The sequence below is a fragment of the Panthera pardus genome, unplaced genomic scaffold (genome assembly GCF_024362965.1).
Source record: "Panthera pardus isolate Hobbes unplaced genomic scaffold, ASM2436296v1 HiC_scaffold_19, whole genome shotgun sequence".
In the NCBI taxonomy this organism is placed as follows: domain Eukaryota; kingdom Metazoa; phylum Chordata; class Mammalia; order Carnivora; family Felidae; genus Panthera; species Panthera pardus.
In genome coordinates, this window is record NW_026526754.1 from 9,538,292 (window position 1) to 9,556,334 (window position 18,043).

Genomic DNA, 18,043 nt, shown 5'->3' on the forward strand with positions numbered 1-18,043 from the left:
AGGGCACCTGGCTGGCTCAGTTGGTAGAGCATGGGACTCGATCTCAGGGTTGTGAGTTCAAGCCCCATGTTGGGTGTAGAGATTACTAAAAAAAAAAGAAAAGAAAAGAAAAGAAAGAGTTAATTCTGCCCATTTGTGGGCCAAAGTATTAAATACATTAAGGAACAAGTGTTAAATACAACAAGGAATGAGGCCTGGGTATTTCCATGGTCTTAGATGTTCAACAAACTTTCCAATTTATGAAATGGTGACAAAGTTAAAAGCCTGTGGCATTGTGTTGTTACAAGACCCTGGAAAGCTTTTTGAGTACAGATTATACTACTTATCTGGGCTGAATCCTGTGTGGTCTTTAACTGCCCCCTGAACCTTACATAAGTAACACACTCTTTGGGATGACCTCTTCATTCCCCAGCTAGTCTCAGAAACATACTGGCTCGTTCCTGCCCATTTGCCAGGCAAAGTTAATGTTCCAGGTTCCTCAATTCTGTTTGAAACCTGGTAACCAAATCTCAAAAGCTTCTTCACCACTCGTGTGGTTTGAAATATATCTCAGGCTTTGACTGTTATTTCAAATTTCTTTTATTCGGTTAAGGTACAACAACCCTGACTTTTGCCTGCTGAAATAGACAAGCAAAGTTGGTTCTCCATAGTTCTTTCCTTGACCGTTTTGTCTCCGAATCTTAATGAACCTTGAAGTCAGCCCTTACGTGGGTATGCCTCTATTAAGTAGAATAAAAGTTTATCTACATATTATACTGTCAACTCCTGATTTCTACTAATTAGCTCTTTGTTAAAAATTTTTCTTTTTTACACTTACTTTTGAGAAACAGAGTGAGACAAAGCGTGAGCAGAGGAGGGGCAGAGAGAGAAGGAGTCACAGAATCTGAAGCAGGCTCCAGGCTCTGAGCAAGCGGTCAGCACAGAGCCTGTTGCGGGGCTCAAACCCACGAACTGTGAGATCATGACCTGAGCCGAAGTCGGATGCTCAACCGACTGAGCCACCCAGGCGCCCCATAGCTCTTTAGAATAAAGATGGAGGTTTCTGGTAACTTTTTGAGACATTAGAACACCGGAAAGTGGTTTCTGAGATTCAGTTGACTTAGTTTTAGTGCCATTTTATTATATTCTTAAATCTTTGAACATTGGCAGTCCATTTAGCACATTAGAGAACCCCTAAGTTCTAAGTGCTTAAGAAAGGAAATTAATATGACAGGACCTACTGTAGGTCTAATGATTAAGTACCTTATTTGTTCTGAGCCCTGAGCACTTGTTTTGGGGAAACTGTTCCATCCTCAGTAACCTCCCCCACTAATCTTGTGGTCTAATGTACCTGCACCTACCGCAGTAACCATGCCCCTTATGAAGAACTGCTCTAGGGACTTCACAGATGACAAACCTGAGGCACAAACTAGGACACAGGTCTTCTGGGCTGTTGAGAGCTCTTCACACCATCAGGATGTTTTTAAACAAATGAGACTCTCTTTCATGAAAGATTCCAAGTCTTAAATAACTTAATAAAAAAATTTTTTTGAGGTTTATTCATTTTTGAGACAGAAAACAAGCAGGGGAGGGGCAGAGAGAGAGGAAGACACAGAATTGAAGCAGGCTCCAGACTCGGAGCTGTCAGCACAGAGTCCAACACCGGGCTTGAACCCAGGAACCACGAGATCATGACCTAAGCTGAGGTCGGATGCTCAAATGTTTGAGCCACCCAGGAGCCCCTAAAATAACTCTTTCAGGCAACTTCAATGAAAAAGGAAGTCTTGGCTGCTTGTGAGAACAACTGCCACTCCCGGAATCAAAAACGACTAGAACACAGACTTAAAAACCAAGTCATTTAATTGTGTCTTCAAAGGTAAACAATATTCGGGGCTGGATCCCAAGCCCTGAGAATGCCAGAGCTGAGGGTACAGAGTTCAGAGGGTCAGGACTCAGGGTGTTCTAAGGCAGAGCACTTCTGGAATTCATGCATTCCGTTTTGCAATTTTGCAAACTGCCAGAAACAGACCCCGAGAGTCTTTTAAGATGGGGAAAATTCAACTTCCACTTTTATAGGTAAGAGTGAAGAGTACCAATAATGTTCCGTTTACCTCTCCTCACTTTTCTCACATGACTGGAAGCCTGAGCTAGTGTGTCCCACACACACGGCAGCCTAAGCTGCGGTTCAGGTGCGAGCTCAGTGCCTCTGTGCACTCCCTTCCACGCTGCAGCAAGAGTGACCCGGGGCAGAGAGCTCTCAGCAGTACAGCTTTTAACAAGCACGTAAAGTAAAAAGAACCCTCTAGTGGCACACTGAGTTAGTTTATAAGATTTTAATTTACAAATTAAAAAGCTACATGTTTTATTTTTTCTCCTTTTTCTCTTCTTTCTTTCCGTCACTCTTTTCCTTCTCTTTTTCTTTCTCTTTGTCATCTTTCCTATCCTTTTTGCTTTCTTCTTTTTCCTGCCCTTCTTTCTTCTCTGCATCCCGGTTGGCAATTTTGTTGTTGATGAGGTTGTGCAGGGCAACCACAGAACGGATCAACGAGGCCAAATACACCACCACCATCTGGTCGTTGGTCTTCAGGTAAAAGGCCTTGACAAACTCCTGGAGGCTGACATCCGGCAGCAGGTTGAAGACGTCCTGTAGCTGGTAGATGATCTGGTGGTTGATGGGCAGCTTGCCTGTGGCCACTTTCTCCAGGTAGCTCCTGATATCCAGAAGCTTGGAGTTCAGTCCCTTCAAACCATGGACCTGGTTTGTGATCCGCTGGGAAAGAGTGCCCACTGTAGTGTCTTTGATGTCTCTGTAACAAGAAGGCAGGCAAAAGCATCAGTGCATTGTATTATCACACAGGGTCTCAGAATCCAGGCAAACACCCAGCTTCGTGGGGAGGGGCAAGTTTTCAAAAGAAAAATGTTACTTCATCATTCTATCAAGATAAAGTGCCTTAATTTTGTTTTTATTTGGAGGCATACATTTTATCTTTCTCATCACAAGGCATTTCTCAAAAAACAGGAGAGAACTAAAAATGAAACCATTTCACTTAAAAAAAAAAAAAAACAAAACTATTTCAACTTCCATGAAAAGGGTGCCATTTTCTCCATCCTCATCTGTATGATGTTGTGAGGAGCCTAAATCAGTCAGGACTAAATTTTGAACTGGAAGGAATCTTATTTGAGAAAAACTATGACCCTTTTGAATTGAGTGAGGGTTACAGTATCTTAAAATAAAAATCCATCCTCACACGTAGATTGTCAGCAGGCTACCTTCCCCGAAAACCACACGCACGGCAAGAGCACACATCTGCACATCTTCACACATCTGTTCCTGTCACGTCAATACTGCAGTTGCCCACCAAGATGTATTACCCACAATCATAAATCGTGACTCAAGACACCCTAGAAATGTTCCGGGCCTAGAGCCCAGATCTCTCTACTCCTGACAGAGCCTCTCGGGCCGCTTATGACTCTGACGCCATCCTGAGGCTCACCGTAACAAGTGCTCCACTCCGACTTCCTCAGCTTCCTCTGCTCCAATTTCACTGGTCACGTGCTCAAATGTTTTTGAGGTTGGAGTTCCATCCTAGGAGAGGAGGCTTAACCTTGGTTATTTGCTTAGAAGCACAATGACACCCATTCCTTCTCACACCTTGGTTCCTCTGCTTTCAGTCAAATCACCTCCCGGGTACAGTACTAACTAGGTTTCCATGTGCCGGCAGAAATGGGGGAGTTTGCTTTGAAAGCTTCATCTTCTAAGCTGACATTACAAATGGCCCTGCCCAGTGTTTCCGCAGAAAATCTTGACAATCCCTTAAGACCACCGTGGGGATGGACACTCGAGGAAGTCTTGATTAACTTGATTCTTAAAGCATATAATCCTTTCTAGAATAGGCAGTATACACAATACCTGTACTGGAAACAAGCTCATGTCAGATAATCTTTTAACGTTCTACTGTCCCTCAGATCCAGTGATGCCAGAGCACCAAAACAATGCAGTCAGAACCAGCTTTCCGGTGGCCTGAATTAATCAAAGGATCTGTCCAGGAATGTGGTTCACTGTATCACCTGGGGACCTCCTGATGGGGCTGCGGAGCAACTTTCCACAGACCCTGTGCCAGAGAAGAGGCTATACATCTTCTGTAAAGGCTACGAAGTGTCTGCCAAGGCAGGAGGGCATAGCAGTGAGGGCACATTCTGCAGCCAGACAGCCTGGGTTCTATGGGAGCTGTGGGACCTTGGGAAAGTCACTTAACTTATATTAAGTGGTGTAAATGTTAGCAGTAATTATTTTATCCAGGACAGTGTGAATCCTGCAAATGCCATTTATGTCTTTACTTTGGAAGCTAGAATGGCCAGGACTTCATGGCACGGCTTTCCAGGTGCTCATTTTCCCTTGGCTTCATCTTCTGTTATGGCCTTCATGTCCCTTCCATCCCTTATTGAAAAATCTTGCTTTTGTGTGTGTGTATGGGTGTAAGAACTTCTAACTCTTTTTGGAAAGGGCAGGGTAAAATTAACTTAAAAATTGTATCAGACCAAGGATGAAAGCCTTATTTCAACAGGGGAATAAATCTCCTAAGCTCCCTAGTGGCAAGGCAAAAAGAGAAGCAGGCGGATAGAGCTCCGTGCAAGGAACATTTGCAGGGAGTTAACCTAAAATCTTTTTCCTGATTTAATAGCTGGACATAAGGATAAAGACTACCTATCTAAATCCAGACTTTATCCTTTAAATTTTTGACTTTGGAAATTCAAGATTGAGTTCAAGTGCAAAACTTTATGCTCACAACAAAACATATGTATTTTCACACCACGTGCTACCCTAGAATCAGAGTTTAGTTTTCTTGGAAATAGGGAAAAGCTATCTTCTGGTACCTCTTCGTGTCTACACCTGAAGCGCAAGCTAATGGACCATACAGCAGGTATTGGATGCTGTGGAGTGGAACATTCAGGCGTCAAATCACACAGATGGGTCCTGCCATCTAGCTCCAGGCAGCTCTGACTCACTCTATTAGAAAACCTCTATCTTATCCGCAGGGAAGGAAAATCCTCAAGGAGAAAGCAATGCTGGCCCAGGGGGAGCAGAACAGTGGAAACTACGTTAGATTAAGACGAAACTCACCAGGCTTTGCACTTAACCGTGCTGTCAACATCTCTGGACAAATATATGAGGAGGACTCTGGGCCTCAATTTCATTTGTAAAAGGGGATTTTAGATTTGTATGGTCCTGTCAATTTCTAAAATTTGCGGATTCAAAAACTCAAGGGGGAAAGAAACATAGTATCAAACTGTTGACAGAAATCAACAAACTACTCCTTGTTAGAGAGAAAGGATTAAAACAACAAAAAATCTGAAGAGTCCAATAAGCAAAAAATCTAATCTCCGAGGCTCATAGCCAGATGACTTACATCGTGAACTTCTTCCACCGAAATATATGCTTCTGTGGGCAGTCCCAGGTCCTTTGGCTTCACGTCAATAATGACCAGTACCTGGCAGAAAAACACACTTTAGCAAACCAGCTCACACCAAGCATAAGGAATAATCACAGCCATCCTTCTGATGAGGATTACTGAAGCTATTCACTCATTCAACCAGACATGAGCTGGAATTTTCAGCAGAAACGAGTCTACATTTCACACGATCCCACCATTTTCTCTGCTCTTCGCCCCCACCCATTAACAAGCTGAGAGGTAGTACAGTGCGGTTATCAAGTCTAAGAAAGTCCGAATCAAGACAGGCAACATTTTGGTCCCATCCCCAACATGTATGAGACCTTACTAACCACTCTGAACCTCACTTTTCTTGTTGTTAAGAGGGTAAAACCCCATATAGCTATTGGGAGGATTAAGCACTTAGCACACGTTTACTGTTACTTATAAGTATCTTGGGTTAGTGTAAACTGTCGAAAACAGTACCAATTCGGGATGCCTGGGTGGCTCAGTTCATTTAAGTGTCCAACTCTTGATTTTGGCTCAGGTCATGATCTCACCCTCCCACCCCATCCATCCCCAGCTAAGTCAGGCTCTGCACTGACAGTGTTTATCAAAATAAATTAATTAACAAACTAAAAAAAAAAAAAAGAAAGAAAAGAAAATGCTACCAACCAACACAAGCAGTTTATAGAGAAAAAGCAGTGAAATGATTTGCTATCCAAATCCAAATGCTTACATAAGTTAGCAGGCAAGGAATATCACTCAAGAGTTTTAAAGACAGAGTGAACTTACTGAGTTAGGGCAGTATCTCTTCATAAGTTCATTAATGGCGATGTCATTCTTGTGTAGTTTAGGGCCTGTGTGGTACCACCCAACGATTCTTTCTCTGGCTGCGAAGGAAAACATTAATGGTTTTGAACTGTTACATGAAGATCTATATAGAGTTCCCTCCAAAAGGGTGGTAAGATCTCTAGTCCTTATGTTCTCTATCTTTTTCAAAATTCCAGACACCTATTTTAAGCCTTGACATACTTGTGAAATCTAAAACTCAGGAATAGAATTCTCAGAAAATAAGCAGTGAGGGAAATCCAGAGACACCCACATCTCAGACTAGTTGAGGCCAGTCCATGAAACCAGAAAACAATTCCAAGGCAATATGTAAACAAACGCAAGTCTCTGTCACACATATTAGAACCGTGAGCTGTGGGGGGAGCTCTAAGAGCTATGTGGTTGCTCTAAGGAAATAAAACAAAGATGACACGTGACAGAGAGACAGATTTACCGTGGTGGTACTTAAGCTCTAGGGGCAGGTGGATTTCATTTGATAGTGCTTTACTTTTCTGCTGCAGAGGGCTAGATCTCTTACCCAAAACCTAGGCCGGTCTAGCTGGTCTTAAATTGCTACTCTAGTTTCTCATTTATTCCACCTCATTCCTTTACTACCACTAGTCTTAAGACTAGCTAAGTGAAAGAGCCCTTGACATTAAACAAAGAGAAGGGAATACATAGAAAAGGAAAAAAAACCCCACAGCACATCAGGGGCATGTAGCTGGGCATGCATACACAAATACACACAGATATAAATCAATACCTTCTTTAAAAAATCAATCAATCAAGACATACCATTGACCTTCTTAAACATTCCATACATGTTTTCCAAATAATCATGGTCTAAAAACCAGACAGAATCATCTTTGTCATCTTCATCAAAAGGTACTATGGAGAAAAAATAAGTAGGACGTAGTTTAGGGTGCTAGACAGAACTCTAGGTCATATGTTACAGCTGGAGACCCAAGGCCACATCTGATCGATATGTTTGGCTTGTTCAACACAGCATTAAAATTACTTTTTAAGTTGCTGTTATTAAAAACTGGGAGATTTCATATAAAAATCCAGACTTCCACTTCTCTTGAAACTGAAAGACCTGGCAATAACTGGCTAGAGCCAGATAGAGGACCCTCCTGTCCCCACCTTAACAGGGACACAAGCTCATCAGTCTGCTAAAAGCCCTATCACTTCCCAATATTTCCCTTTAACAAATAACATTACTGCTTGGTCCTTTCAGATACTGGAGATTGTGACCTCAGGTCTACAGTTTATTCCAGACCAATTATTTTGTTCTTTGTTGTTAATCATAAAATACATGGATACATTCTTTTTTTTAATTTTAGAGAGAGTGCACACATGGATGCCAGCAGGGGAGAGGGGCCCAGGGAGAGAGAGAGAGAATCTTCAGCAGGCTCCAGGCTCAGCCCAGAGCCAGATGTGGGGATAGATCCCATGACCTTGGGATTATGACCTGACTTGAAATCAGAGTCAGACGCTCAACTAACTGGGCCAGCCAGAAGCCCCTGGATACATTCTTGTAAAGATTCATGATGCTGAGTAAAAGGTAATATTCTCCATCTTCCCCTTGCCAACCCATGACCATGGTTAACAGTTTACAGGGATTGCAAGGTTACGACATCAGAGCTGCCTACTTTTATAAAGTTTTGCTAGAATATAGCTACCCCTTTGTCAACATACTGTCTACAGTTGCTTTTCTGCTACAGTAGCAGCACTGAGCAGTTGCAATGGAGACTCTCTGAGGGTCAGGAAACTTAAAATATTTACTATTCAGTTTAGTGAGTACTCTTTGGCCTCCCTTTTCTATACTTTAGCAATTCTGCCATTGAATTTCTGGGTTGTAGTAAAAATGGAAACCATGAGGGTTTCTTTTTTTATTTTAAAGCTGTTTGACATTTTAACCACGCTCAGAAAAATGTAAAAGTTGTCTTGTACCTGCAAAACTGTTGGATACATCGAGTACTTTCTTTTGCCATGACCCCAAAAGCACACCAACGACACGCTTCTGGTTTCCAACCTTGCCTATTCTGAGGGAGAAAGCAGAAGGTCAGTCTGACAGGCACACAGAGAGGTGAAGCCAACAATCAGATACTCAACAGGAAATATCAATGGTATAGATACAAGTTAGTTTACCTGCGATCTAATCCCAGTAAACAAATGTGTTAGGTCCCTAATATTAAAACTTAATAAATATAATAGGTAATTCACGAACTTTGTACACTGGCATTTTTTACCCACTTGTTATTTCTAAGAAATAACATGCTTGTTAACATTTCAAACTTTACAAAGTTTGCAGTTATTCATCTTAAATGGAGAAATGAAAATGGAGAAAATAAAAACTCCCCAGATCATTAAGAGTTTTAAAATGTTATTTGGTTGGTGTTTGAAAAATACATTTCAGTTATGCTACCACCTTTAACTTTTTCTTTTGCAGCTTTCTCCTTTAAACTTTTCCCATCTTCTCAATCCTCAAATATTTTCGGAGATAAAGATGCTAATGTAGAACCACTTTTATGGTCTGGTGTGCCAACTGTTCTCTGGATTATCTAGCCCACGAGGACAAGCCCCACTAGAAGTTACAATTCTTTGTACCATCTAGGGGCTCAGACACTGGGTTCTGACCCTGAGTTAATGCGTGTGCCATCTGGTCTCTGTGAATGGCTTAATCAGGCAGAGGTCAGATGTGAGCTGGTGACGTACTTACACTGAGAGGAGGGCTGAACAAGTGAGAAAGATTTTACTTCAGCATTTCTATCTACCTGTCAAACCTCCTCAGTGATTTTTGTCTTCAGGAGCTACAAGTGTTTCACTTATGCAATCTCATTTCAACGTTTTTTTTTTTTTTTTTAATTTATTTTTGGGACAGAGAGAGACAGAGCATGAATGGGGGAGGGGCAGAGAGAGAGGGAGACACAGAACCGGAAACAGGCTCCAGGCTCCGAGCCATCAGCCCAGAGCCTGACGCGGGGCTCGAACTCACAGACCGCAAGATCGTGACCTGGCTGAAGTCGGACGCTTAACCGACTGCGCCACCCAGGCGCCCCAATTATGCAATCTCATTTCAATGAGATCTTCACATAGGATTCTCCTTTAACCGCTAGCAAATGTGAGGCACAGACACAAAACAACTTCATGTTCAAAGGAAAGACAAAGGTCACTCCAATGTGAAACGAACCACAATTCCTTAACAGTCACTGCATTTAATGTATTAATTTTTCTAAACATACAACTCGGAAAAAAAATCTTTTATTTTTTATTATTTTTGAGAGAGACAGAGTGTGAGCGGAGGAGGGGTAGAGAGGGAGACACAGAATCCGAAGCAGGCTCCAGGCTCTGAGCTCTCAGGACAGAGCCCGACAAGGGGTTCAAACTCACAGACTGTGAGATCATGACCTGAGGTGTAGTCGGTGCCGCCCAACTGACTGGGCCACCCAGGAGCCCCACGGCTCCGCAACTTTATAAATGCTTACTAAATTTGGGATTTGGGTCAAACCAAGTTAAGGATTCTATATCCCTGGTGATTCTGAATTTTTGGGAAATCTCAGGCACTGAATTTCCACATTTGCAAGGAAACTTCCACACCATGTGCTTTTCTTTTGGTCTACAAAAACCCATGGTTTTTAAAACCCTACAACTGTTATGACAGTAGCCAGTAGTGTCTGCACCATGTCATCTGAACAGAACTGAAATTAGCAGCCCCTTAGCACCTCTAGTTCCTATGGGAGAAAAATAGTAACTACTGTACAGTGGGAATGCCCTCATATCCTGTTAGACTGAGGGCTCTACAAAGCAGTGGAAATGGGGACCCCAAGCCTTAAGGAGTCTTGAGGGTTTTGTTTGTTTTGTTTTAGCTCTGGCTGAATGAGGAGTTGTACAAGGCAAGTTGCAGGAGAATAGGTGCTTCAACAACTGACTTTGTCTTTACACTTGCCAATTCAAGTAATTATCTTGTAAAAGTTATGAACACGTGTAACAGGTCCAGCGGGAAGAACAGCTCCAAAACAAGCAAAGCGAAGGCGGAAGAAACATTTGTGGAATGTTTTATCTTTATTCATTAATGCCCAAATCTCCTAACGCTCTTATTTTTAAAAGAAACACTTGACAACTAATCTACACTTTTAAGTTCCCATCAAAACAGATTCCTGCTTAGAAACCACAGCTCTCCCCGGGAGCCCTTCAGGGTACTGAGACCAGAATTTTGGTGACAGCCTTCAGAGGCACAGAAGCACAAATCTGCAGCGTTTTCCTACGAGGCACCGAGTCTTTCTGGTGAAAAGGGGCGGACGAAGTGACAGATGGGCACGAGGCCTGGGGGATCAGGGCCAACTGAAGCTTGCCCCCATATTCTGGCAGCATACGGAGTTGGGTAAAAGGGGCAGTAGGGACCGCGGGGTGCCGGTTGGGGACGGGGGGACGATGCTGGGTGATTCAGGCTTCGTGATCCGAGGGTGGTCCGGGCCCCTGGGCGAGTCAATGCCACCCCCGGCCCATCAGCACCCCCGCCGCCGCCGCGCTGTCCCAGCGTGCCAGTGACTCAGCAGCGGCGATCCCGATAGGCCGCCCCGCGCACCCGCTCACCGGTTGAAATGATCCACCACACTGAGCAGCACCAAGGGGTGAACTACCACCTTCTGCACAGCCAGCTCCGGCATCGCGACACACGCCGCCCGCCAGGCCCCGCTCCTTGCGACCCGCAAACACCGGCAGCCTCAGGGACTCTCGCGGATCCTCCAGGCCCGGCTCCTCCTCTTCCGGCTCGGCCGCCGCCACGGTTCCCTTTTTCCGCTCCCAGAGCGCCCCGCGCGCCGCCCCGGGTTTTCGCGCCAGCTGCCATCTTGAGGACGGGAAAGGCCGGGGGCAGGTGGGGCCCGCCTTGGGTGACTCGCTGGGAGATTTCCTGGTCTTCGAAGCTAAAGGCACACTGGGGACTGAGAAAAAGGTTGACCTCCTGGTATTGGGCCTGCGCTGTCACTTGCAGCGGCCTTTCGCTTTAGTTCCTTCGCAGTTCACACCCTCCCCCAACCCTTACGCTGTGTGAAGACTGCAGAAAAAAATACTAGAAAAAAATAGTAATTCATATCCACCACCCAGAAAATGTTCACCTTTATTTCATGTCGGAATTCTCCAGAATTTAACTCTAAATCTCTAGGGATGCCTGGCAGGCTCAGTTGGTAGAGCCTGCAACTCTTGATCTAAGGGTGGGAATTCAAGTCCTACATTGGGTGTAGAGCTTACTTCAAAACAAAACCTCAGAAGGGATGAATCTCTAACATGAGGGCACATTCTTAAAGTGGGTTTGGTAAATTTATCTCATTTTTATTGTTGGGGAATTTCCCCTTAATATTTACTGTGGACACTTTGCCGATGATCAACCTGTTTTTATTTTTCCACTTGTTTATATTACCATTTAACTGGGGCTAGAAAAGTTCAATTTGTGCCTTGAGTCAGACCATTCGGGTTGTTTTTCACATAAAAGCTTAGGTAAGGGTTGAAGTAACTGAAAAGTAATACGAAATATGTTTTGATATTTAGCTAAGAAAGAAAAAGACTAAGGATAATGTAGCAGGTGAAGACAAGCATATTTGCAGAAAGGCAAATTATTTAAATTTCGTGCAAGTTTACATTTCTAATTCTGAGTTGTATGTGTAAACAAAAACAATACCTAAGCGTCTTGAATGCTTTGCTTATTGTTTGCCCTGTCTTTAAACAACTTTTACCTTCCCCGTGGCTCCAGAGGATCTGACCTCTCTGAAGGATAACCCGGAGCCTTTTGCTCTGAATCTTGGCCTCCTTCCAGTATAATCAGGGAGATTTGAGTATTCATTTCTGGGTCCTACCCATTAAATTCATTAAATGTACTCTTCCTCCTTTTGGGAACATTGCTTTGCATTTTCATTTGTTTTAATATTTGTGATTTGGTTAATAGTAATTGCTACTACTTGAGAAAACAACTTTAAGATTAAGAAAATGTAAGTCAGTCCCCATTGTGTGATGTGGTAAAGCATGCTTGAGGGGTTTTAGTGCCTGTTTTAAAGTAGATATTCTTGGGGTTCCTGAGTGGCTTAGTGGATTAAGCAGCCAACTCTTTGGCATCTGCCGAAGTCATGATCTGGAGCCCCATGTCGTGCTCTGTGCTCACCGCACGGAGACTGCTTCGGATCCTATGTCTCTCTTTCTGGCCCTTTCCCACTTGCTCTCTCTCTCTCTCAAAAATAAATAAACATTAAAAAAAATTACAAAGTAGATATTCTTGTTTCATCTCTTCTATGGTGTTCAACACAGGATAGACATGTATCTGTTATGGAAAGAACTTGGAAAGATTCCTTCCCCCCAATTTTGTAATTAAAAATATAATAGTGGGGCGTATGGGTGACTCAGTCAGTTGAGCGTCTGACTCTTGGTTGGGCTCAGGGCGTGAGCTCGTGGTTCATGAGTTCGAGCCCTGTGTGGGGCTCTGTGCTGGCAGTTCAGAGTCTGCTTGGGGTTCTGTCTTTCTCTCTCTCTCTCTCTCAAAAACAAATAAGTAAACTTTAAAAAATCAAAAAAATTAATAGATATCAGAAGATCAAAGATTGATTTTGATTTTTCTCGTGTCAAGTAAGGCTTAAGAGTTGGAGCCTCAAAGTGTGCCTGGGTGACTCAATTGTTTAAGTGTCTGACTTTGGCTCAGGTCATGGTCTCACGTGCATTCAAGTCAGGGCTCTGTGCTGACAGCTTGGAGCCTGGAGCCTGCTTTGAATTCTGTCTCTGCCTCTCTGCCCCTCCCCTACTCACACTCTGTCTCTCTCTAAGATAAACATTAAAAAAAATAATAAATAAAAGTCCTTAAAAAAAAAAGAATTGGAGACTTAAGAAAGCTTTTTTTTATATATAAAAAAGCTAAAATATGTAGAATTTAAAGAAGATGCCTTGAAATCATAAGGAAGGTATTTTCTGTGTTGCTCTCTCCCCTCCTTTTTTTTTTTTAAATGGAACTGACTTGAAATAATATTTGATACTGTAGCCACTACTGGATGCTGAATTCATTCAGAGGTATGCAGAATGTTCACCAAATTCTAGACTTAACCTGATGAGAGCTTAAGGATAATACATTTTCCTCTCCTTTGATCCTCTTTTTCTTTTTTTAAAAAATGTTAAATTCTTCTTTTTCCAGATTGATTGAGACATAATTAACATATAACATTGTGTAATTGTAAGGTGTACAACATGATTTGATACACATATATATTGCAAAATGATTACCACAATAAAGTTAGTTAAGACCTGCATCACCTCACATAATTCTCTTTTGTGTGTGGGGGGCAGTGGAGAGAACATTTCTGATTTACTCTCTTAGCAACTTTCAAATACATAAGCCATTACTGTTAACTATAGTCACCATAGTGTACATTAGATCCCTATCTTACAGTTGGAAGTTTTCCCTTTTTTCACCAACATCTTGTTTCTCCAGCCCTTTCTATCTCTGGCAACCACTATTCTACTCACTCTTCCTGTAAGTTCAACCTTTGAAGATTCCACATATAAGTGAGATCATATAGTATTTGTCTTCTTGATATATTTCACTTAGCATAATGCCCTCATGGTCCATACATGTTGCAAATGGCAGAATTTCCTTCTTATGACTGAAATATATATATATGTGTATATGTATACATGTATATATAAACACATGTATACATATACACATACATATATATGTGTATATATATGTAAATCTATATACATAGACACACATATATATGGCATTTTCTTTATCCATTCATCCATTAATGAACACTTCTTCTATATCTTGCTGTTGTGAATAATGCTACAGTGAACATAGGGGTACAGGCATCTCTTTGAAATAGTGATTTCATTTCTTCTGTATCCATACCAGAAGTGGGTTGCTGAATCATATCGTAGTTATGTTAGTTATTTGAGGTATCTTCATACTTTTTTCCATAGTGGTTTTACCTATTTACATTCCCATCAACAGTGCACAAATGTTCCCTTTTCTCCTCATCCTTGCCAACACTTGTTATCTCATGTCTTTTTAATAATAGCCATTTTATTATGGTGTGAGGTGATACCTCATTGTGGTTTTGATTTGCATTTCCCTGATGACTAATGATGTTGAGCTGATCATCTTATGTATCTGTTGGCCATTTGTATCTCTGGAAAAATGTGTATCCTGATCTGCCCATTAAAAAAATACTTATTATTATTTGTTATTGAATTGTATGAGTTCTTCATATATTTTGGATATTAACCCGTTATTAGATATAGGGTGTGAGAATATTTTTTTCCCATTCCCTAGGTTGCTTATTTTGCTGTACAGATGGTTTTCAGTTTCATATAGTCACACATTTATTTTTGCTTTTGTTGCTTATGCTTTTGGTGTCATGTACAAAATAGTGTTAAGATCAATGTCAAGGATCTATTTCTCCTATGTTTTCTTCTAGGAATTTTACATCTTAAGGTCTTACATGAAAATCTTTAACCCATTTCAAGTTAATTTTTGTTAGTGGTGTAAGATAGGGGTCCAGTTTCATTCTTCTGCATGTGAATATCTGGTTTTCTCGGCACCATTTAATAAAGAGACTATCTTTTCCCTATTGAGTATTCTTACTCCTACTCAGACTATTCTGGCTCTCATTCTGTTCTCTTGGTGTGTGCGTCTGTGTTTATTCCAGTACCATACTGGCATATGGTAGCTTTATAATAAATTGTGATAGCTTTATAATAAAGTTTGAAATCAGGAGATAGGGTGGCTCCAGCTCCCCCCACCCCCAAGATTGCTTTGGGTATTTGGGGTCTTTTGTGGTTCCATACAAATTCTAGGATTGTCTTTCCTATTTCTGTGAGAAATGTCATTGGAATTTTGGTAGGGATTGCAAAGAATCTAGATGGCTTGGGTAGTATGGACATTTTAACAGTATTGATTCTTCTGATCCATGAGCATGGGATAACTTTCCATTTATTTGTTTCATCTTTAATCTTTCATCAGGGTCATAATTTTCAGTGTATAGATCTTTTGCCTTTGGTTAAATTTATTCCTAAGTATATTATAGTTTTTGATGCTATTGTAAATGGGATTTTTTTAAACATTTATTTTCCAGATATTTTGTGGTTAGTGTATAGAATCCCAACTGATTTTTTTTAAATAAGCGTGTTTTTATTTATTTATTTTTTGAAATAGGCTCCACCCAACATGGGGCTTGAATCCACAACCCTGAGGTCAAGAGTCACATGCTCTACCAGCTAAGCCAGCCAGGAGCCCCAGAATCCCAACTGATTTTGTATCTTGCAACTTTACTGAATTTTTTATTGGTTCTAACAATATTTTGGTGGTCTTTAGGATTTTCTATATATAAGATCGTCTGCAAACAGAGACAGTTTTATTTCTTTCTTTCTGATTTGGATGCAATTTCTTTCTTTTTCTTGCCTAATTATTCTGGCCAGGACTTCCAGTATTGTGTGACTAGGATGCTGAGAGTGGCCACCTTTGTCTTGTTCCTGATCTTAGAAGGAAAGCTTTTAACTTTTCACCATTGAGTATGATGTTTGCTGTGGGCATGTCATGTACGGCAGTTATTATGTTGATGTATGTTCCTTCTATACTGAATTTGTTGAGAGTTTCAGTCATGAAATGGTGTTGAATCTTGTCAAATACTTTTTCTGATTTATTGAGATGATCATATATATATATTTTAAAGTTATTTGTCTATTTTGGGGGGAGGAGGGGCAGAGAGAGACAGAGACAGAGGATCCCAAGCAGGCTCTGCACCATCAGTGCAGAGCCTGATGCAGGGTTCAGACCCACAAACTGTGAGATCATAACCTGAGCCAAAACCGAGAGTCAGATGCTTAACTGACTGAGTCACCCAGGCGTCCCTGGAATGATCATGTGGTTTTAATTTATTAATGTGGTGTATCACATTTATTCTTTTGTGTGTGTTGAAACATCTTTGCATCTCATGTATAAATCTCACTTGATTGTGGTGTCTGATACTTTTAATGTGCCATTGAATTCAGTTTGTTATATTTTTGCTGAGAATTTTTGCATCTATATCTATCAGAGATATTGGCCTATAGTTTTCTTTTCTTGTATTATTCTTGTCTGGGTTTGATATCAGGGTAATGCTGGCCTAATAAAATTAAAAGTGTTCCCTCTTCAATTTTTGGATGAGGGTGAGAAAGATTGGCATTAATATTTCTTTAAATTCTTGGTAGAATTCAGTGATGGTATCAGTGAAACCATCTGGTCTTGAACTTTTATTTGTTGGGAGGTTTTTGATTACTGCATCAATCTTCTTATTTGTTATTACTCTGTTCAGATTTTCTCTTTCTTCATGATGCAGTCTTTTTTTTTTCTTTATATATACAATAAGACCTTAGATTGCACATAACTTGTTCTGAGAGTGTTCTGCAAGATGAGCAAGCATTTCTAATAAATTTTAAGTTGATAAATGAACAGTGTCTTGCAATATGAATAGTATGTGACACTGAATGCCACGTGATCACAACTGAGCCAATGGTTCTTCTCTCTTTCTTGCTCGCTGGCTGTGGGATTGTGGGTGATTGTTTCTCATGCTTGGATGCTCGGTCTCAGGCCATGGTATTTGGCAGAAATCAGTGATTTTTCAGAATGTTGGAAGGTGTCCACAACTGGCACTAGTATATTTTTTGTTACTTGTAAGCACCTAAGAATAGTCCTTTGCTTTTCCAAACAAGAGTAAGCTTAGAAATGTTTTGCTGCATTCTAGGTCAGGCTGCCTGCAGATATAGACCATTTTCTCTGCTGCCTTATTGCCAGTTACATTAAATACAGTATATGACAGGAGTTTATTAATACCGTACTGTTGTCAACATCTGTTAGTGATAGTGAAAGTTGTCCTGCACAATAACCCTTCTCTCGTCTCCCTCATACCAGCCATGAAGGTTTTCAAAGGTAAGTGCAGTGGCACCTCGGTGGTTCAGTGGGTTAAGCATCCAACTTCACCTTAGGTCATGATCTTGTTCGAGTCCTGCATTGGGCCCTGTGCTGACTGCTCAGAGCCTGGAGCCTGCTTTGGATTCTGTATCTCCCTACCTCTCTGTCCCTGCCTCACTTATGCTCTGTCCCTCTCTCAAAAATAAATAAACATTTAAAAAATTTAAAATTAAAAGTAAGTGCAGGTTAATTTCTTTATTTTCCCTTATATTTTGTATTTTCTTTTTTATTTTTATAATATTACAGTATTGTAATCATTTTTATATGAATATACTTGGGTTGTGAAATGAATCATCTGAGCTTCCATTCTTTCTTTCTTTTTTTTTTTAATGTTTATTCATGTTTGAAAGACAGAGAGAGACAGAGCACAAGCAGGGGTAGGGCAGAGAGAGAGGGGGACACAGAATCCGAAGCAGACTCCAGGCTCTGAGTTGTCAGCATAGAGACCGATGCGGGGCCTGAACTCACGAACCAGGAGATCATGACCTGAGCCGAAGTCGGACGCTCAACTGACTGAGCCACCCAGGTGCCCCTCGATTATTTCTTATGGGGAAATTCGCTTTGATATATGAATGCTTTGGATTACAAGCATGTTCCCGGAATGAATTATACACATAAACCAAAGTTTTACTCTATATTTTAAAGTTCATTTATTTATTTTGAGAGAGAGAGAGGGCACAAATGAAGGAGGGGCAGAGAGAGAGTGAGAGGGGTGGAGAGAGAGAATCCCAAACAGGCTCCACACACTGTCAGCATGGAACCTGACACAGGGCTTGAACTCAAGAACTGTGAGATCATGACCTGAGCTGAAATC

The 18,043-nt window shown here is 41.3% G+C and overlaps 1 protein-coding gene and 1 long non-coding RNA gene across 2 annotated transcripts; one reads left to right on the top strand and one right to left on the bottom strand.

Moving 5' to 3' along the window:
• Nucleotides 1-1,821: 1,821 nt before the first annotated feature.
• PSMD7 (proteasome 26S subunit, non-ATPase 7) lies at nucleotides 1,822-10,945 on the bottom strand. Its single transcript, XM_019455403.2, has 7 exons — nucleotides 10,836-10,945; nucleotides 8,193-8,284; nucleotides 7,035-7,127; nucleotides 6,204-6,301; nucleotides 5,388-5,468; nucleotides 3,474-3,565; nucleotides 1,822-2,786 (listed from the first exon to the last, which is right to left on the bottom strand). The coding sequence occupies exons 1-7, from the start codon at nucleotides 10,907-10,909 to the stop codon at nucleotides 2,342-2,344; spliced, it is 975 nt and encodes a 324-aa protein (XP_019310948.1). The 5' UTR covers nucleotides 10,910-10,945; the 3' UTR covers nucleotides 1,822-2,341.
• Nucleotides 2,782-12,502, top strand: LOC128778174 (uncharacterized). The gene is made up of 2 exons (XR_008423545.1): nucleotides 2,782-7,803; nucleotides 10,396-12,502. It is a non-coding gene; the product is annotated as an uncharacterized LOC128778174 (long non-coding RNA).
• The last annotated feature ends 5,541 nt before the right edge of the window (nucleotides 12,503-18,043 follow it).